Raw genomic sequence first — 22,349 nt, 5'->3', positions numbered from 1 at the left:
TCTAGACGTGTGTTTTACTTGCTTATTACTGCTATAATAAAGAGTATTCAAACAGAACATCCATGTCTATTTTAATGTGGATTCATTGCATAATCAACAAGTTTTAAGCTAATTTTGAATGTGTCATAAAATACATTGCATTGCTTTTAGAACCCAGGCTCCTTTCTTTCAAGAAATACAAAATAAATACCAAGGTTTCAATTATGAATTTCTGCAATACTGATTTTTAATACAGTGCTCAGTAGTGTGTATTAGTCTCCAAATGGAATTCTTATGCAGGTGGCTATGCCCCAGTATCATAAAGGTACCAAGTGAATGCCTGTGAATCGTTCATGTGTACAAATCTATCAATTTGAACAGAACTCTACAAGGTTTTAAAGTATCTGTTGAGAACACACCTGGTGTAAAAGCTCTTAGTTACCCCTATCCTTGACTAAGTTGTAAAGATCCTCCCAAAACACCTGAGTACTCTTCTTTTAAGCATCATGAAGACAGAAACCAGGATTTTCTGGTAACTAGGTAGGTAAAGCCATTACGATTAAGGATTCAATACACATAGGAAAGCACTGTTACAATTCACTGGCAGAGATACTTACTATATAAAATGTAAAAAATAACAAGTAAAAATGTCTACATCTGAAATTACCATTTTACCAGCAAGCATGGAAAATAATTATTTATAAATTACTGTCCCCACAAATTTTGCAATGTTTTGATTACCAACAACCTCATTAAATAGGAGGAAACACAGGCAAGCATCTACTAAATGACTTGCCTGAAGTCATGGTGAGTCAGTGGCGGAAATGAGAACACAGTCCTGCTCTCCTGCTTTCCACTCCCCTTGTCCTCATCACTGGTTCAGCATGAATTCACACGTCACAGATCTTCCCTGGGTGTAAGCTACAGTAATTGACAGAAGGTGAAGAGTGCAAGAGAGACCAAGATCCCCACGGGTGGATAATGAAGCCAATGAAAGGATGCTGGTTTGGGAGGTAACATTCACACTGTCGAGCAGGATGTGATGTACCTGACAGAACGAGCTGACCAGTCTGCTCACTGAGCACTACCCTCTGATCCTGGCTCACAGAAGCCACAGTCTGGAACACTAACGCCCTCGTTCTTTCCTGTAGACTATCAAACCATCAACTGCGGCTGAACTACATATCCTGTGACCCAGTTCCCTCTCTCCTCTGGCAGCAGAGTAGATCATTGCACTTACAATCAGTTTAGATTCATTGTTCCTAGGATATCTTTTATATATATATACACATATATATGTAGTATCTATTGCTCTGTATCAGGACTGCAGCACTATTAGAAAAGGTATATTGACAATGAGTAACTGTCAGAGATTGTATGTTTTGCTCAAATACTAAATACTGCATTTTAAGCAATTACCAATTTTTTTATCCTACTGTTCTACAGATAACATTTTAGTTTAGTTACAATTATGTTACTATCATATGGCTTTTATCAATTCACATTTATTAGAAGTAAGTGCTTGTGTTACGAACAGAATTCTAAATATTCTGTAAATTAAAATTCTGGCTTACAGAAACAACCTACACTTAATAATTCTTTGTTTATCTCCAGGTTTAATTAAATCACATTGCAGCAAAACAATTCAAGTGTGCAAGTTCTAGCAGCGACTTCAGCAAAAGATTCTATTCAGAAATAAACAAAACTATCACTATTTGAAAAATCACTCTCAGTGAAAACCTACAGAGAAAAAAAAAAACATAACAGCTAATTTTCAGAAGTAACAGAAAATTAAAAGGGATAAAATTATTTTTCTCCATTGCCAAGGGAGAAATTCTGTCATCTTCCATGGAACATGTTCACGTTTTGTTGGCTGGCTGAAGAAAGCAATACAGACTTAGTGGACAGAAATATTCATGCTGTGAGTTTCAGTGTTTTGCTACAGATTCAGTGCAGCAAAGCAAGTCTAGAAACACAGCAATGTCCCATAGATAGGAAAAAATAAATGCCAAGTGGCAGTGTCCCTTCAGGACCAAGTTCATGTTTCTATATGTAGATTCGATTTTTAGATAAACCCAGTCACTGAACATACCTGCAGTGAAACCCATTACAACTGTTTGGATTACTGGCTCCTAAATGTGATCTGCAGATTGTGGTCTGCCAGGTATCAGATGATGATCCATTAAACAGCTGCTTAAAACCCTCTTAATGCATAAACATAAGCAACCAGGGAAAAAACAAAACGGAGCAAAATGAAAACAAACATTTGGAGTTAAGCTTAATTTTTATTTGGCAGTACATAAAAATCACTGTGGTGATATTCTACAAGATGGTGATTGAAGTGTAATTTTTTGTTAGGTGGCTACTGGATTACCAGGACAACAGAAAAAATATTACTGTGTGCTTTTAATGTACAGACCATCCAGAGCCATTACTTTTGGACAATTTCTGTCTGCACTGCAGGCAAGGCTGCACACATACAGAATCTGATCAGAGAATTCCCTGTGAAAGTCTACATTGATTCAGAAATGAGATTTCAGGTAAGTGTAAGGATCCATTTGCAGAGATGTAACTGCAAGTTTGGCATCACTGCAGCATCTGTGTTTGTTCCTTTCCGCAGTATAAACCACCCTGCTGCCTTAAATTAGTATATCAAAAGTTATTATGACAAGCAGAAGTTTACCTTAACTAAAAGGTGAGAAGATTTTTTAAGTTTACAACAATTAAAACACAGTTTTTCTTTCCCTCTTCCTGTTCCTCTGACGTACTTTTTAAACAAGTTAAAATAAATTCATGGCAAATCATCAGTATGCTGTATCTGAGAAACATTTTCTTTGCATAGCAAAAAATAATTTTCCCTTCTGTAACACGACTGATACAAAAAATTCTATTGTTCTTAGTTATATTTCATGTTGTTTTGAAGACTTTGGGATAATTCATTCCAGCCAATAAGTAATATATCAGAACATGAACAGTATGGAAAAAGCAAAGAGAATTTTGAAGTCAGTATTTTATTTTGGCACTCTTCTTAAGTATTAAATAAGCTTTCTGTGCTACAACTTCATACTTAGAGATCAAGTGATATTTTTGGAAAGCCATTGCATTCCAGCTTTTATTAGTGTAGAAAATGCTAATATGTCTTTGAAAAATGCTTTGTATCAGATATTTCAAAGCATATTAAAATAATTTTTAAATTGGAAATTTTCACTACTCATTGAGGTAACTGGGAAAATGTTGGATCAAAACATGACTGAGAGGGATCCTGGGCCAAGGGACAATCCTGAATTCCCTATTCAGGCAAAAGCATAAGCCACAAGCAGGAATTTGGCCAGAGAAATGAATTCATAAAACAACTGTCACCTTTCAGCTTTCCTTCAAATCAGTGTTCTCACATCTCAGGGAAAAAGGCAGCTGTGAATGAAGAAGCAGGCAAAAGAACCCTAGCTGGTTTTAATGTACAGTCCTCACTCACCTCCCCCATCCAAGAGTTCCACATCTTATTTGAGTCCAATACCTTTCCAGAGGCAAATATAAACACTGAACAACAATCACATAGGTCCACAAGTTAAATATATGATTGCACGAGAGTGATACCCAAATTTCAGTAAAGTCAGCAAAATGTACAGTCAAACTACGCAGGAAGTGCAGAGGAAACCAATTCCCCAATGTATTATACAAAATGGTTTGCTGGAAATCTGAAGAAATCTTCTCCTGAGAGAAACCCAGCAAAGTAGAAAAAATGAAATGCACCTTCCTTGAATTTTATTTCGAGTCGGCCTCTTCATCCAAGAATTCAACTAGTGGAGCGTGTCTGTTGGCCTGGGCACCTTCTTGGAAATTAACCTTTTTTATCACTCCTGCCTTTGGAGCCCTTATGGTGTGCTGCACACAAACAGATCAATATTCAATCAGCACAATACTTCTTTTTTCCTCTCCTCTCTCTCTCTCTTCTCCTCCCTGCCCCCACATTAAATGCTAATATTACCCTTTTGGTTCAATTAGAACAGAGTACACTTAATTACTTCCTCTGACATGTGTCTATTTATTTTAAACCTTCTTTTAAAATGATATCCTTATAGTTTTCAAGTTTTATTTTCTCATCAGTATTTATTTTGAAAAGTATACTGGGGACAAAAATGCTAAATAATGTTATATTTCAAAGTATGAACAGCTGACTTATTTCACTAACACTTCTTGTTATAATAACAGCTATCAAGCTGAAATAATAGTTTGAGTTCAAAACGTTAATCATAAGGCAGATTTGTTCCCTTGGAATAGATATCTGCAGATTTACTAAAGATATTTCTGTTTGCTGGCCAGGAAAGCTCTTTTTTTGAAGAAATATTTGGCAAATCTAGATGAAATACAAATACAGTTACTAGTGACAGTAAAGGATGAGCATCTTTACCTACAATCCCCTCACTGGTCTATTTGTTATCGTAACAGGTTAATTTTCCAATGAAGTTTTGTTACTTGTTAATTTTCTAAATGGGGTTAAGGTAATACCAGATATTGTCATAGCCAAGCAATAATTCAATTAATTAATAATTTGCTTTTTAAAATTTACATTTTAGATTGCAATAGCACTGAAAACCAGGATAACTCAGTCTGTCTGAGCTATCAGCTGGACAGGCACAAGCATGTCCATTTGCAAGTAATTTTGGGTGTTATTTCTTTAGTGCACAGATATTTCATTTCATGTCATTTTTAGTGTTATTTATAGAAGAGCATAATAAAGGAAAGGCAAATTTTCCCAACAGTGTCGATTCTGCTACCAGAAACTGAAGTTTAAAACAAGCTAAAGCTAACAGCCAAACTATTCAGGCTACAAAAAATATAGTTCAAGCAATCTGAGCCACAGTCAAGCAATGTGACAAGACATAATGACCAAAATATTAGTCCACTGAATGCCATGTGGACAATTACAAATGTCTACTGCACTCTTGTTAAAACTTTATGTAAATAATAAACCAATAAATATAAACAAAAAATAATCCTGGGCATATTTACAAAATCATCATTAGCTAAATTTCTGCATGAAGTACCTGCAGATATTACATATATCACAGGCAAGAGACACACAGAGTTTGCTGCCAGAAAAATGAAAAGAATTATTGGCTTCTTAGTAGGGGAGAGAAGACAAAACTAACCAAATAGATGTTAAAACTGCAGAATACCATGGATTATATCACCATTAATAAAACAACAGCAAATATAATCCTCTAAAATGTAAACAGACACAACGCTTGTTTTACAGCATATAAAGTGATACTGAGATTAAAACCTTTTATATGTTACTCACCTCCATCTTCATAGCTATCATAACCATTAGAGGGTCTCCAATCTGAACCTTATCCCCTGCTTTAACAAACACCTACAAAAGAAAATTGGGAAAAAAATATATGTGTGTGTACCACTGTAAATCATCAGATGGATCTTGGCTATTACAATGCAGAGTGAGGCTGTATAAAATAGGTTTTGCAAAAGCAGCATCATAGTATTACTATTATTCTTGAATTGGGTATTTGAGTTCTTTAGATAACACCCAAGGGAAGCCAGAGGCTCTAGAATGTAGTTCAGCAACAGCTAACAGGATGACCAGGAAGCCATTTATTTATCCAAGAAGAAACACTAGAAGAGACAATGTATATTCTACCCTTTCTGTGCTTAAGAGCTTGTATTTTGAGTAAGTCCAGAACCTCTTCCTGGAGCCAGTCACTATGAATTTTGTTTTAAAAACAACTTTAAAGAAGATTGCAGGAGCCACCAAGTTCTTCTGCAAGAACTCTGCCTTAGCATGTTCATTCAGTGTGTGAGAGAACCATGTTCAGTGCACTCCACCCTACAAAAGGGTTCATGCCTTTTTATTGCTACCAGAATCCTTTAACTGCTAAACTCCCTTGGAAGTATGTTTTCTGTTGAAACTTTTCTGCTGTACAGAAAAATACACAAGACTTGCTGAACAAACAAAAACAGAAACAGCAAAATAAACAGCTTAACAAAAAAAGGAATCTCTGAATATTTCTTTTTTTGCAAGTGGTTAGATGAAATACATCAAACAGCCTTTAACACTTTGTGGAACTTTGACTTAGAAAGTAATTAAGACGAAGAAGAAAATGTTTAAGCAGTAGGATTGGTTAAATAGTTTTTCTAGAGTTCTGGAAGATCAAGACCAGAAGCCTAAAAACTCTTAAGGGGCTGCTGAAGTCAGAGTAGAGGGCTTTTTCCCAGTGGGAGAAACCACATAGCACTGGTGTTTCTGGCTCTGCTTCTCTCCTGGCAGTACAGAAGCAAGCACTGCTTCCAGAAGAGTAAACTTGGATATATATTGGAGAAATAATTTATTTACCCATATGATAATTACCTTTTCCACTGTGCCTGTCATGGGTGCCACAGCACCACTTTGCATTCCCACTGAACTCACTGCAGATAAGTACTTGGGTACAGGAAGGCCAACCTGAGCGCTACCTTCCTACAGAAATAAAACCAGTTAACAGTTGAGTTAACGATGTAAAATAATGCCACTAATATGCACATGCTGACATATGGGGAAAGAACAGGTTCAGCTTCAGGCAAACCAATCAGCTGTTTAGGGTAGCAGACTACTGGGGCCAGGGCAGCAAAGGGACTCGGCATGGTTACTACTTTTAACCAATGTCTAAGTCCTTAGAAGCCACAGCAGGTGTTAAGGATCAGCAAGGAATGAACTGCCCCTGTGAAAAGAGGCTCAGCACAGCCCTCTGTACCAAACCTACACCTTGCCCATTCAGGCAGCAACAGCACAGAAGGTTTCAGCAAAGGCATAAAGGCACAAGGGGTAGGCAGGTCTTGCTGCAACAAGACAGCCTGACATTGGCAGCTTCCTTGTGAAGTTTCACGATCTACAATAAACTGGATTCGGTGCTAAATTCAGTTAAAAATTCTCACTGTTTCTCACAATCCCCTATTTCCTCTCAGATTTGCTGCCCAGAGTTTTCCCAAAGACTCATTCTTCCCCACATCCTACCCACACCATAAAGCTCCCGTGATTCCTCTGTGATCCCCCACCCCAGACTCCACTCTGGTAACACAGGAAAACTGAGCCTTGCCATCCCAGCATGAGTTACATTGTTCTCCTTATTGCAGCAGCCAAGTTTTCACTGCATTCTACTCAAAGCCTTAAGGGGCTCAGAGCTGGAGGTTAATTATTCAAATACACATTTAGATTAATACACATTTAGATTACATTGTTGAGTTACTTTAAGGGCCTACAATCTTTTACCTGCAAATACAAAATTACCACCAAGCAAATTAGGGTACCTCCTCCCCTTTCAAACTCCATTACATACACAATGCAAATAATGCCATGGTAACTCATCATTTCAGTCTTTCAATATTGGCTGAATTTACCCTTCCTTAGACCCCTATAAATTATTATAATTTAATTTTTAACTTAAATACATCAAAACAAAAATATCAGTTACAAGCACGTTCAAATAATTGTCAGTTTGAAATAATTGCTACTTTTCTATGATAAACTTAGATACCTGGCCATTTTTGTATTTTGTATATCCTCTCCAAAACCATAATTTGCAATTCCTTTGATTCACTTAATTGCATTTTATCTCTCCAAAAGTAATTTTCTCACTCACTGACCATAAGCTACTAACTTCTAATTATAGCTCTAAACCCAACCAGTACCAAAACATTATGGACTAATGTTAAGAACTTCAAATTATGATTCTCTTTCACATTCTCCTGCCATTTATATTGTTCACTTATACGTATGAAACTCTGGAATTTTATACTTGTGATAATAAAGAAAGGAACTTTACCGGAAAGAAGAGATAGATGGTGTTGTCCAAAATGACCAACTTGGACTTACATACTGTTCCATTTACTGAAGACCTCAAGTAAAAAGAATCACCTTCATTGAAGATCTCTCCAGAAATAAGGTACGTTTTATCTTGGATCTGAAAGTTAGATGCTTTTATAAAGATAAAGCCTAACCCTTCACAACAATGAACTACAAGCTAGTATTTGTAGTATACACTCATAACCCATGATTCGTCCTGGGTAATTCTGGAATTAAAGAAAAAGCCTTTTAAAATCTTATGTATCCTTTATTTTTCCAGTTAGCAGACTGTACTCTGAATCCAAAGCAAACAAGCCCAGATCTGCTAATATGCAGATAATAATGCTGACAGGCCTCATGACAGGTTTTGCAGCACTCCAGAGACAGTCTTCCCCACAGAGGAGAGATTCTGTTTCTCAATCCTGTCTCCAGCTTCTCTCCATTTTCATCTCAAACTCCATTCTTCCTTCTTTCCTGAAGTCAACATTATCCTCAATTGCACTTCCCCCCTCCACCATTCCTTCCAGTCTCTTTTTCTTTTTTGCTGACATTACTTCTATGAGATAAGCCTAAAGTGTAAAAGCTCTCCTGCATTATGAATGTAATCAATACACTCAAAATAACCTGGGTATTGAGGGATGTGGGTTATCTCAGTATTTGTATCAGTAGAAATGAGGGTTCAAGTTACCCAACATGTGGTTATAGACATGAAAGCACAGTAATTTTCTCACTGTTTTTCTAGTACACTCACCTCTATACAGTCTACGTAGTTCATAAATACTGACTTTTCTCATAATTCCCCTTTTCTGAGTATTGGAAAGAGGAAGCTGAACTACAGAGAGAGACTGCATTCTCAAGCATGCAGTCATTCTGGGTGCCAGATTTAAGAGAAAACCCATTTGCCTCCAGGTGATGCAAGAAAGATACTCAACACTCAGCAAAATACAAGACCCATAAGCCACATAATTAGAGGCTGTCACACATGCACACGCAAAAAAAATCATGTTGAAAGCATCCTGAGTTGTATCCTATAGGATCTCTATAGTCCAGACAGAGAACACAATTCTGTGGGGCATCATTCAATTATTTAACCAGAAAGTTTACTACTGTCATCATTCCCCATCTCATTTGCTAATCACTTTCCATTTTCCATCTTCAAAATAAAAAAGTGTTATCTTACAGATAATGCTTTAGAAAGCTTTTATTTATCCCACAGGAGATCCTTCTCATGCCCAGAATAAAGCAGGGGTCCTGTAGAAAAAGAGTCTTTTTAAATGCAGATTTAAATCTAACTTCCAATTTTTTAGACAAATACAAGAAAAATAGAGAGCAAGCTCTTTAAATACTGAAAACCAAATGCTTTTCTTAGTCTTAATTTCTGAAGCATTTTAGTAGCTCCTCCATGCCAATCCAGCATCTAGCAAAAATAATTTAATGTCAAAATAAAAGACAACAAAAACAGCTGCAGTCAAATGAAAACCAAAATCCTGTATCAGTAAATACCAAGTAACTTTACTAACAGTCAATAGCAAGAGAAGTCTACAAGAAACTGATCCTTCTTTTATCTCATGAAATATCTGAAAAAAATTACTTGTACCTGCATGTTGTATGACCCTTCTTGATTGTAACTTACAGCTACATCCACAACTGTTCAATAAAACAAAATATATATGTGAGTATATTTAATTACAGGAGCTAGAGAGTAATGACATAAACAATATTTAGTCTACCTACTTGATTTAAAAGAAAAAAAAAAAAAAGACCTACCAATATTAAGAGAAAAAAAGTCTTTTCAGATTAGCTTAGTGCCCATAACAGACTTCATACTGAAATACAGGTAATTTGTTTTTCAAAGATGGACACCTGAAAACTGTATTAAGTTACCTGGACAGAAAACAGATTTTTGATGGGAAAAAAAGCTGAGCAATTCAGACCAAAACGAAGTTACAAATGTCAATGGCACTCAGCTCTTAAAAATCTCAACTGTATTCATTTAAATGATGAAAACTGGTAGTGTCACTTTAATTTGGTTTATCTATCAATATGGATTAATCATGCAATTCTGTGAATTTAGTTCTGAATTTAATAATGTTTAAATTGCATTAAGCTCCTACTGCTCTTTTTTCCTGTTTTTCAAGCCCCAGTTCAAGTAGCTTTATCCAGGAAGTGTCCCTCTCTCTCCCCACACTTTAACTTACTGTTTTCCCCATCCATCAGAGACAGTTTTCTAGTATAACATATATTTAGTCTTCTACCAGTGCTGGATGCAAATGGTGAGAATTTATCTAAAACATAAAATAGAGACATAAATTCCTTTGATTCTACTTTGGTAATATACAGTATTTAGAACTTAGACGATGCCTACTATTACTACCATCATACTTACATATTTATATTGCACACAAAAGGTAGGGAAACCACTGTAGTAGTGATGCTTCCTCAAATCAAGCTTCAACATTGAATAAACTGGGGCTGCGTGACCAACAGCAAACATGACGCTAACAACAGCACCCTCTAAGAAAGATACTGACTGTCCTCCATGTCCATATGCTTGAACAGGAGAAGAAAGCATGGAAATTCAGCTGCAACACAGCAGATTCAGATTCACCTTTAGGTGAAGGTTCCTGGGGATACTGAGGGGGGTTCTATTAGTTGGTGGTTTTGAGAATAGATCAGACATACAGCTATCAGATATTGCCTGATCAGTTCGCCTCTTGAAGCAAGGGAACAGTGTACAGGAATCTTTCCAATGCTACTCTCCCATGTTTCCAGGATAATTAAAGAGCAGGGAGGAAGAAAATTAACAAAGTTGTTGGCAGCATATACTAGGTTTAGATGAAGTTTTTGTTAACAGCAATCACATGCTCCACTGGTACAGCCATGAACAATGTCAGAATTTACCCCATTAAACCCAACTGCCTCTCCCAATCCTACCAAAGTTCATTTTATCTCTGAAGACCTAGGCCAACTGTAGGAATAATAAGTGACAGTGAGAGACACTCACTGTTTAGGCTTGTAAAAAGCAGAGACTACACAGTGACACAGTTTATGAATTCCAAGGTCTTTCAGATAGGCACTATCTAAAGTGCTGTGAGAAGCAGTGTGTATGTCACAGTGGTGATATGTTCACTATCTGTCCCCTAAGAAAAGTTCCAGTCTGGTCTGTAAGTATCTAACAGTCATCAGATTGCAGAAGCCTAAGCAGGCACAAAGGCAAAAAGGGAGCACACAAATTAAATAATTGCACATGAGCTCCCAGCACCATCTCACCCAGTCACAAGTGAAACAAAACAAAACAGAAGAATGATCCTTACCATCTGACTGATCTCTAAAAGCATCTGTTAGCATTTTCTCTTTCAGTATGAGTCCTAGAGCGGCCTGACACAAAACTTCATGTGAGGTTGCCTTTTTGGTTGGAAACAGTTCATCATGGTGTTGAGGAATGAAATTAGTGTGCACATTTCCAGCCTCAAACTGTGGATGTCCTGACAGGCTCAGTAAAAAATCGATATTAGTGCTTAATCCTACAATCTGTAAGGAAAAAAAAAAACACAAACTGACATGAAGTTAAGAATGAATATACAGCTTTCTGCTCAACTTATGCATAGGTGATAGATGAATCAGCACCAGCAAGACACAAGGTTTACAAATAAATTTTAATTTAATTGGTATATTTCATTACCAGTGCACACACTGCTTTTAAAAAAGAAAAAATAAATCAAGTGTAGCCTTCTCAAACACACTGTTTTCGAAACAGTACCTTTGTCTGCTGTGAAGTCAAAGAGTTTCCCACCAACAGTCATGAGAGGTAACTGAGGGGGAAAAAACCTACTGTTTTGAAAAGTCATGCTGAGTATTTAAAAGAGCATTCCTAATATGGTAAATCCCTCTTATTAAAAGTAAGTTACACTTTCAGATATTCCATATTTGAGTAGAAGCAGTGACTTCTATAAATTTACTAAGTACTATCCATTTTCTGTATTGCAAAATACCTAAGCAAACAACATTAAAATAGAAATAACTTTTAGAGAAATCAGTGAAACTGGTAATTATATTGTGCTTTTATAGTAGGAAAAGGGACCACCTCTTAAAAAGAGCTGGTAGCATTAAAAATCCTTTATGTTTCTTTAGTCTAAAAATGTAATTGTTTTATAAATTAGAAATTACAAGCAAACTCCGACATCAATTCCACCTACAAACTCCTTTTAAGTCTGAGAAAGCTACAACTGAAAATGTTGTTAAGCCTTATTCTTCTACAAAGTCCCAGCTGCATCATCCAACTGAAGATATCCCTAACTTAAAAATCTATATGTGCAACTGGACTTCACACTTAACTCTATTCACTCCACCAATGAAAACAGTTTGCAAATTAGGGAAAAATGCAACTTCTGCAAACAAATAATGAACCTGAAATGGTAGGGGCAATGCAGGCTCCCTCTGAGAGATCACTTTTGGTTTCCTGCAGTTTTATCCGTATTTTGTTAGGTCACAATGTTCACAAAGTTAGCTGAAGGTCTGAAATGATACTGAGTTCCTTCTACTTACATTATACTGATGCAAACTGTATCGCAGCTTTCTCAGTGCTGCCTGACGATCCTCAGCCCAAACAACTAGCTTTGCAATCATTGGATCATAATGAACAGAAACTTCATCACCTGAAATATATTAAAAAAAGATGTAACACTAACCCAAGTATTTTCTGAAAGGTGGTAATGCATAGTAGTGCATACCACATTGCATTAAACTGACACAATTCATAGCCACATTTCTCTATGGCCTTATAGAACTGACATTTCAAGTCCATGGACAGCTTCAGTAAGACACGTAGAGGTGACATTGCTCAAATTCAGTTTTCTCTGTTGTAATCAAAATGCAAGATTGCTAAATTGTGGTAAGAATATAATCAGTATGATCCAATGGACAACAGTTTGGAAAAACATAAATAAAATATGCATCAACTGACCAGAAGTACATGGACAATGACAAGGAAGGGTAATTCTGTAGAGATCTGTTTTTGTAACAACACCCTGATGGTCAAACTTAATTGGGCCAATGAGGGAAATGGTTACAGAGAAAAGCTTCTGATGTCACATATTTCAGATTACATCTCTGCCTTCGGTTTTACCTTGTCTGACTCCAGTTTCTATCCTGGTGAAACTATCAGGTGGTGGAGTGGATAAATGCAACAATGGCCCAGCCCCTGGCATAAAGTTATTATTTGGGTCTTCAGCATATATTCTAGCTTCAAATGCGTGGCCTTGCAGCTGAATCTCATCCTGCATTAGGGGAATCTTCTCTCCTGCTGCAACCTGAAAACAATAGGGTTTTTTCTTTAATGCAAGATCAATACTCTGGAGTGCCAGTGTATAAAATATTTAATATCTTTCTTCTAAACATGAACAACTAGAAAGCACATTAAAAAAAGCACAAAGAGAAAAAAGTAGTAGGTCATAAAAGGCTAATTCTGACATCACTCCTTCCTTTTCTTTGGGAGTCACCAGTCAAAGGATTTTGAATTATTATTATTATGTAGACCAACCTCCTAATATTTCACACAGCTAAAACATAATATTTTTCTACTACCTATATAAAAAATTAAACTAAGTTACAGCCTGGTCAACTAAGACAAGATTGTATTAGAAAAAAATTGCTCCAAAAGCAGATGATAAAATGGATTACTGGCAGCCAGCACTACTGGCATATGCTGTTGATTCTTCAGTATACTATGGGACCTGTACATTTAAGGGAATATTTCTCTAGGGGTATTTCTGACAAGTTAAGAACCTTTAATGGAAAAGGAAACATCATTTTATTACTGAAAGGAATTCACTCTACAAATATAGAAATAGCAACAAACACCAGTAACACACCAGTTTCAGACTAAAAATTAATTAGCAAGAATCCTGCTGCAGTTAAAGAGAAAGGAGGCCCTTTACCAGAAAGCTCCACAATTTCCATCTACATGGGGAAATACAGGTTTCTTGGAGCAGTATTTCAGCTTCTTTTAAAGTGTCAGGGATTCTCTATACTCTGTGTTCTGCCACCATGGATTTCAGCAGAGACAGCAGAATGTAACTGCCATCTTCAAAGAAAGAATAGTACTATAGAGGAATACTATACAGATTCACAAAAACAATCTCTCCAAGAACTGACAGACATTTTCTATCTATTGACTTAATGAGCCGGATGCCAAGACACAGAACCTTTCCACCTTATCTCATCCTCTCAGTATTGTTTGATTCCTGCTCAAATTCAGCACTCAATGCTCAATTTCCATTTCCAGATCAGGAAGCCAGAAGTTCCTCCTTGCATCAGCACTTGCCATTTTAGTCTTCTTTCCAGTTACACTAAACACTCCCCACCTTATCTACTTAAGCTCAATGTGTGCTGCTGTCCTCACTTTTGGATTTATCTAACCAGAACTGTTTTTCATTTCCAATTCTCTAAGGTCCAAAACTTCCTGTCATCATTTGAATGTGTGAGTAATCTCTCTGCAAATGGGGCATGTCAGGAAATAGCCCATTTCCAGACTACACCACTATATGCTTATTTTAGAATGTAACTATACTGATACAGCACCAGACAGAGTTTTGTGAAGAGCTTTCCTCCTGATCCTGGTCTTGGACTAGACACACTAGAGTTAAAAAACTAGTTTTAAAACTAGAGTTTTAAAAAATTTTCAGCACGGCAAGAGAAAGATCAGGACCCTACTTCTCCCACTGCCCACATTCCATGTAACATCTCTAAATATACTTTACAAACACTGTTTTTTCTCTGCACAACTGGAAGACAACTTTGTTGGAATTCAGAGCATCTACACAATGCTCTACGATCAAATACAGTAACATGAGATGTTCCTTTGAAGCAAAGGAAATTCTACCCTATTAGCTGAAGAGATGAGGATCTGAAAACCTGTCTGGTCTCTCACAGGCAGTATCAAAGAGCACTCTTCACCAGAGAAGAGGAACACTTACCCTAAGCTGCCATTCCACCAAGTCTGTTCCAGTGATCATCTCCGTAACCGGGTGCTCCACTTGCAGTCTGGTATTCATCTCCATGAAGTAAAAATTATGTTGGGAGTCCATAATAAATTCCACTGTTCCTGGAATATTTAATAAAAGGGCACTTCACCAAAACAAGAATTTTCAGAATGGACACATAAGACAATGGACTCATGTCAGTACAAGACTATTATTTCTAAACCAGGTACATGGAATGTCACTAAATACTATACAAATTGTTTTAAAGGGTCACACAATTGGGGTCTGAAAACAGAAGGGGGGTTTCCTTGCACATTCATGTATCCTGTGCTGTTCAGCAGCCACTCTCCTCTGCAGAAAAAGCTGCATTTCGTTAAAGCTGTAAAAACTGAATCTGGGCTCCTTAAAGTACTGTGTGTATGTATATTGCATGCAATTATTTTTTAAAAAATAAGTGTCCAAAGAAAGCAGTGAGGAAAGTCACAAATAATTTTGGCAGGTTACTTTTCAATTGAGAAAGTGTGGGCTTCACAGACAGAGAGCTGTGGAGGTTTTAAAGCTTTACTGTTTGAATATCAAGTATTATTCTTCATATGCTGAAATTACTTCCCTTTCTCTGCTCACTTTCCAACAACAATCTATTTGATTATCTGCTCTGAAATTTTTTCTTTCAATTCTTCAGCTGCAACTGGTCTCTAGCTCAGAACAGGTATCTAATTTAAATTTGTAATTACATCACAATTAGCTATGTGATTACTTGCTTAAACCTCAAAAAAACTGGGGGATATGTGTCATACTCTAATCCAATCTGATGCCGTTTGCCTTGAGGCTTAAAGTCTTATGAAGTTAAAAGCCAACCTCTGGAGCAGCCATACCTCCAACAGACTTACCTGCTCCCACATAATTCACTGCTTTAGCTGCTTTGACAGCAGCTTCTCCAAGTCTCTGTCGAACTTCAGGATTAATTCCTGGCTGTAAACAATAATACAAAATATTATAAATTGCTGTGAATTTTGGTCGTATTAACCCTACTATGCATGAATATTTTGTGGTATTTAGCAACTGTAGTGAAATCCTTACCAATGTTATATTTGAAATCTATTTAATTTTTCACCTGAGAATCATTTTCTAAAGAAAGTAATTTTTTTCAATTAGCAAAATTAAAACAGGTACTGAGAATTACAAATAAATTACAACCTGCTAAATGAATTCAAAGGGAGTTAGCAATTACATTTAAAATGCATCAGTTCATAAAAGAGACTGTAAAAACTTTCTGCTCACCCCTGGCGCCTCTTCAATGATCTTCTGATGTCTTCTCTGCACACTGCAGTCTCTTTCAAACAAATAGACTGCATTGCCATGCTGGTCACCAAACACTTGGACTTCAACGTGCCTGTTCCATAGTAAGAAATGTTTCAACATATGTCAGTAAAGGCCCAAACCAAAGACTTTGGAATCGTACACAGTCCTGTACACTTCAGTAGGATTTCTTCTATGTTCAAGTGTCTACCCTCAAACAGCCAAAAATGTAGAAGTGAGGCTGTTGTTATGCAGGATTTCAACTGGTTTAGATTTCCTCAGTCTCCTAAATGAAGTAAGACTCTAAATGCCAACTACTGCAGTGAAACCTCATAGGCCATAGGATAAACCAGATACATCTAAAGGCTGTCACCTCTTTATTAGTTGTTTTATTACAGTAAAACCACTTCCCTATTATTAAAAAATCTATCACATCTGTGATAATCCTCTGATGTTGGCAAAAGAAATTCCACAGGAATTTAAAGAGATTTTTCTTATGCCTATCCAACAGCATAAGCAGACCCTCAGTTCCTTTAGAACAGCAATGCTTCAAGAAAAACAGTTATAAAGTACAAGAGTATCAAATAAACTTCTGTGAGAAGCTCTTTATAGAAAATTAATTACCTCCATTTCACAGGTCAGGGATGAGCTAAAGAGTATCGCTTCTAGTTTAAGTATCAAAGTAGAGAAAGATTAAATACTAGTTTAGGACACCTGAGGGCAGCAGAAACAGCATGACAGCTTGACTCAGGTCTATAGTTTAAGTATTATGAAGTTATTTATTTTCTAGATGTAAATCAAATTTGAAAAGGTCACTTGAGGAGAAATCAATTTCTTTAAATGTCACATATCTCCCAAACAGCAGTATTCCAATTCTTATCACTCAAAACAAATTCACAAGAAGAAATTCAATCCATTATAAACAACTCTAAAGTAACACCTGCCATAGAACAAATAAAACAAGAACAATTTTCATCCTACTACTAAACCAGTTATGTTTATTTAACAGTAGAGTAAATATTATACTGTTCATATTAAACCAACTATTTCTCACCTCGGATTATCTACAAATTTCTCAATCAGCATTGCATCATCATTGAAAGACTTCTTTGCTTCTCTCCTAGCTGATTCCAGTTGGTCCAGAAACTCCTTTTCTGAGTGAGCAATTCTCATGCCCTAAAATTCAGGAATAAAGCATATATAAATGTCTAAAACTACGGTACACAATAAAAATCCATGTTTCACACAAACAGGTACATGGCTTACATGACTAGAACAGCAAGCAATGAGCTTAAAAACAACACTTTTCCCTTCTTAAAGTTTAGCAAAATTTTTTATCAACTTCAGTAACACAACCCTTCCAACTGCCACTGAATGTGCCAGAAGTGTAAAATTCCACTGATGTGCATGAGTATAAAATTCGATTTTTCTTAAATATCACAGAAATTTTCTAGGATTGGCAGAGAAAACCTGAATTCATTACAAAATAAATATAGCTACTTTGCAAATAACTAGAATTCTCTATCACATCATTTTTAATAGAAATTTATTTCAGAGTAAAAGCAGATTTAGACAGGGAATTCACCACTATCAACAAGTGTCTAGACACTAAATACATTAACGGCATTTCTAACCACTCTTTATGCAACATTTAAAACTGCTAGCAAAAGTCACAGAAGCCATCACAAAACAACAACTTAAAGTCATCTGATTTCACACAAACAAATCCATAGGACAACTTTTGTGAATTTCTGGAGATCTACTGGAAGAAAGAAAACTCTTCCAGTTTATACCAGATACTTACTTTGTGCCTGACTGTGCAACAAATGGAAATTAGATTTCATAGTGCTGGACTGCACATTAATAATAATTTTAAGTACTTTTCCAGCTCCTGTTTTCAAAGATTTCTTCAAGAATATTCAGTTACAGATACGAAGACATGACAAATTCACACCATGTGATAAACAGATTAGCTCCTTTACCTTTCCTCCACCTCCTCGAACAGCTTTAATCATTACTGGGTATCCTATTCTCTTGGCATGCTCCTTCAGACACTCATCTGATTGATCTTCTCCATGATAACCTTCAACAACAGGAACGCCAGCAGCAGACATTATAGCTTTGGAAGTGCTTTGACAGAATAGTTTTATGTTTAGAATGATGATAATGTATGTTCTTACTTTAAGCTCCAAACCTCTACGTGTTCCCAATGTTAAAAAAAGTAGTTCCACTAACTTCAAGAGGGCTACTTACAGAAGAGGGTTACACACAACTGAATTGTATTTAATCAAATGTTTCAAATAGGGATACATATTTTTTTGTCCCCAAGCCCTCCTGATAAAAGTGGTAGTCAGTACTGGGCTTATTTTTATCTCCTATCTTTTGACCCACATTACTCAGGCCAAAACCCAACATTTTCAAATTGCAACACTGTATCCTGCCAAAACTATATTTGAAGTTGTACAAAGGCAAAACTTTTTTAATGATAGAGACTGGATTCACAGCACACATAAAACACTCGAGTGTAACAACTGTACCTTCAAGTATGCATGCAAAACTAGTTCAATTACAGAGGTAATTTACTCTCACTTTAGGAAGTAATAAAAAATTAATTCTCTGACATTAATATTACACAGTTCATGTGTTAGTAATAACCTTATTTCCATATTCTTGATCTATACTTCATAGCCTTGAAACATTTCTTTGATCTAAGTAATGAAGAATAAGATCCTCTGTGATGAACAAAACTTATTACCCCATTTTACATGAGCCACATTGAATTTCCACTGATCTTTTGACCAATATACAAGACATCCAATCTGACTGCTGAACCCTTACTATACAACACTGCCATACTCCAACTCTGGAGAACTCAAATCAGTTAGGAATTTAATTATCAAAATCCTAATAACAGAACAATCTTGATGTCATTGCCTTGATTTCTATGATTGTAGAAATCCCACATTTATAAACCTGGATCTTACTCCTTTGAAGAAAGCCATAAAAGACAATGACAACTGACATTATTATGGAGCAACTGGTCATTTGTTAACAAAACTAGCTTTGCCAAACTAAACTGCACAACCAAGTAACAAATCAGAAACAGATACCTCTTAATACCCATATCTCTGATAGCAGACGAAGGCGGCCCTATGAAGATGATTCCCTCTTGCTTGCACAACTCTGCAAACTCAGTGTTTTCTGAGAGGAAACCATAACCTGGATGAATAGCCTAAAATAGAATAATGTTACCAGCCCATTTTTTAAGTGTAAAAACCCCTGAAACTTCAGTAGAGTTATAAAGAAACAAAAAGCAGAAAAAAAAATGGATAAAAATAAAGAACTAAAGATAAAAAGTATGAAAGCAATGCAAGATTTAAGGTCATCACCCACTTACCTGAGCTGCTGAGACCTTGGCCACCTGCATTATTTTCTCCATGGCCAAGTAACTCTGCTGTGAGGGTGCTGGACCAATGCAATATGCTTCATCTGCCTGTTACAGAAAAAATACATATAACACACACTTTATTAGGTAATAAAAAGCAAATTTAAGTGAATTTTTGAGGTCATTTTATTGTTCATCAGACCATTAACAGATATCACTGCCTCTTATCATGGAGAGGCTCAACTGGGTGAAACAAATTCTGAACTTTCTTCCCAAAATCAGAGTCCGTTCTATAAACCCAGCAGCTACCCTAGTGGTAGAGAGCCATACCTCAATGAGAAGTACTGTTGTGAATGAACATTAATCACAAATGTAATGAAAATACTTCACCATTGCCACATGCATGGAGTTTCTGTCTGCTTCACTATACACTGCTACAGACTTCACACCCATTTTCTTTGCTGTTCGCATCACTCTGCACGCAATTTCTCCTCGGTTTGCAATAAGGATCTTCCCTATGTTGTGACCTCCTGTTTAGAAGGATGAAGCACAGTAAGCAATGTTTAAAACAAATATAACCTTAAAAGCACTCCAGGAAATAAAGCAGATTTAAAATTCAGATTTCTCTTTCATCATATTTAGTGTCTGTGCATTTCTACCAATAATGAAAAACCACATTTCACTCAAAAGCATTTCCAATCCTAGTCATGGATTTTTTTTTTCTTAGAGTCACAGAAGTATACTTTATCTTTTTTGCTTTTTAGAAGACAGAAAATATATTCCAGCCCTAAAACAACAAACAACACTTACACATAAAAGTTCTTACTGCATACTGGATCAACTAGGACACAAAAAACAGGTCCCCACCCCAATCGAAGTGATTCATGTTTCTTTGAAAAGCACCATTCCCCACTGATACACAGTCCCAAAGTAATAACAAGGTAGGAAGGTTTTTGTTGTCTGTTGGGTCTTTTTTTAAAACAGTAACATACAAGCCTCTATTAAATCTCATAGCAGCAGTTAAAACATGGTAGAAATGTAAAGCACCCACAGCCACAGACCTCACAGACAGAGCTAAATAACTTAAAACTATAAAATTAAAATATATCTCTGAATTCTGATGTTGTCTAATTCTTCTTAGACAATGTGACAAGAGGGTCAGTTTAAATAGTCTTGATAAACATTTTCTACTTCACTTCATATATTGTTTCAATAACATGCCTAAAAAAGAATTCTCACAGATTTTGCAATTTTTGGATCAGTAACACAAGAACAGCTTTGAGTATACCTTAATAGACCGAAAATTGTTCAAAATCTTGTTTACATTCTAAAGATGATTTGTTAGGTAAGCTACAGGCTACTGTCTTCCCAAACTATACAAATATTGATTTTTTTTTTAAAGCCTACCGTTTTTTCAGCAACTAATGGTCTAAAGCTAATTGTAAAGCCATTCACATTACACAAGCTATTAAACTGAGCAGCTAAAGAAGTTAAATTTCATACCTATCGTTGAGGCCCATCTCACAAATCTGTGTACTTGGTTCCATTGCCTGTACAATTATAAACACAAAAGTGTTATAAAAGTATATGAAGAATTTGCAACTGAGCTACTTGTATTTTCAGGTGAGAGAAACACACAGGTATCATAGCTTTGAAGTTTTTGATAGAACTATTTACATCGAACATACTCAAGTAGAAGGTTGTGCAAACTTCACTAGATCTCTCCTCAAGTGTTTTCATCTCAGCACAACAGAAACAATTAATTGCCCTCTTGCTTTTTGAGCAGCATTCAAAACGAAATAGTCAACGTAGACTTGTACTATTTTTTAAACTCTTAGTGGACAGAACAGCCAACATCTGGCATTTACTACCGAGCAGGCAACTTGAAGTATTTGGGAAAGGACACAAACACAAAACAGAAAAGCTAAAAGAAATAAACAGCATACTTGCTTGTATAAAGAAAACATGCAACAGAAAACACGATAGCTAGAGCTACAAATGACTTTGGAAATTAAGTTAAACCTCAAACTAATAAAAAGTACAAAAGAAATCAGATAGATAAGTCTGAAGTGACTGGAAGAAACTATAAAAGTAAACTCTTGGAACTGTTTTAATTAACATATAAATCAACTGTAGAAGCTTGGATCACGTTCAGCAATTCTTTAACGGTATCAGACAACAGACACAAGTCCTTGGCACCGCATGACCTCAGCTTTGACCGCAGAGGGGAAATTAGAGCATTTCCTAAACTTTTAATAAACGACTGTCACGGTCCCGGACTCCTTCTGCAGAGGAGGGGTGGCCACAGCGGGCGGCCCGCGATGGTTACCAAACCCCGAGCACCCACGGCACTTTCAACTGCTAAAACTGCCCGTGCAGCTCTAGGGAGGGGGCGGTTCGGTGGTTGTTTTTTCGCTTTCTTTCCACAGGGGACCCAGGGTACTTGTACCCTCACAACACATGGGCCGCCCCGAGCAGCGGGCCCGGGCGGGCGGCCCAGCTTCCTCGCTCCTCCCGGGACGCAGAACCCTTTCCCCTTCCCTCCCTCGGGCAGCTCGGCTTTGGGAAGCTTCCCCCCGCCGCGCGGGCCTGACAGCCGCCGCCGGCTCCCTCCCGGGCGCGGTCCCTGCCGCCGCCCGTCAGCCGCCGCTAACGGCCGCCACGGCGCGCACCGCCGCAGGGGACTGAGGGGAAAGGGGCGACGGGGGCGATCAGCGCGTCGCCCACGTCGCGGCAAAGCGCAGAGGCAGCGCCCGCCGTCCCCGAGTGGCCGCGGGGCCCGGGCCGCTGTCGTACCGCCTCCCCCAACCCTGCACTCACAGACGCCGCAGCGCCCAGAAGCTGCAGCGGCCCCGCTCGGCCGCTAAGATCA

General features: G+C 37.2%; 1 protein-coding gene across 1 annotated transcript; it reads right to left on the bottom strand.

Moving 5' to 3' along the window:
- Positions 1–2,250: 2,250 nt before the first annotated feature.
- On the bottom strand, positions 2,251–22,349 carry MCCC1 (methylcrotonyl-CoA carboxylase subunit 1). Its single transcript, XM_084267621.1, has 19 exons — positions 22,298–22,349; positions 20,981–21,027; positions 19,868–20,007; positions 19,490–19,585; positions 19,203–19,324; positions 18,075–18,222; positions 17,147–17,268; positions 16,075–16,186; positions 15,684–15,765; positions 14,788–14,915; positions 12,939–13,122; positions 12,359–12,468; positions 11,128–11,344; positions 10,012–10,098; positions 9,411–9,460; positions 7,794–7,931; positions 6,344–6,451; positions 5,282–5,353; positions 2,251–3,861 (listed from the first exon to the last, which is right to left on the bottom strand). The coding sequence occupies exons 3-19, from the start codon at positions 19,946–19,948 to the stop codon at positions 3,742–3,744; spliced, it is 1,977 nt and encodes a 658-aa protein (XP_084123747.1). The 5' UTR covers positions 19,949–20,007; positions 20,981–21,027; positions 22,298–22,349; the 3' UTR covers positions 2,251–3,741.

This window comes from Gallinula chloropus (genome assembly GCF_964237585.1).
Source record: "Gallinula chloropus genome assembly, chromosome: 8".
Taxonomy (NCBI): Eukaryota; Metazoa; Chordata; class Aves; order Gruiformes; family Rallidae; genus Gallinula; species Gallinula chloropus.
Note: the sequence above shows the minus strand (reverse complement) of the source record. Positions and strands in the feature narration are given on the sequence as shown.

Coding starts and splice junctions, on each gene's coding strand:
- MCCC1 (XM_084267621.1), bottom strand. CDS start 19,948: ATGCGAACAGCAAAGAAAATGGGTGTGAAGTCTGTAGCAGTGTATAGT. Junction 19,586..19,867: donor ACTCCATGCATGTGGCAATG/GTGAAGTATTTT, acceptor TTTCTGTAACAG/GCAGATGAAGCATATTGCAT. Junction 18,223..19,202: donor AGAGATATGGGTATTAAGAG/GTATCTGTTTCT, acceptor ATTCTGTCAAAG/CACTTCCAAAGCTATAATGT.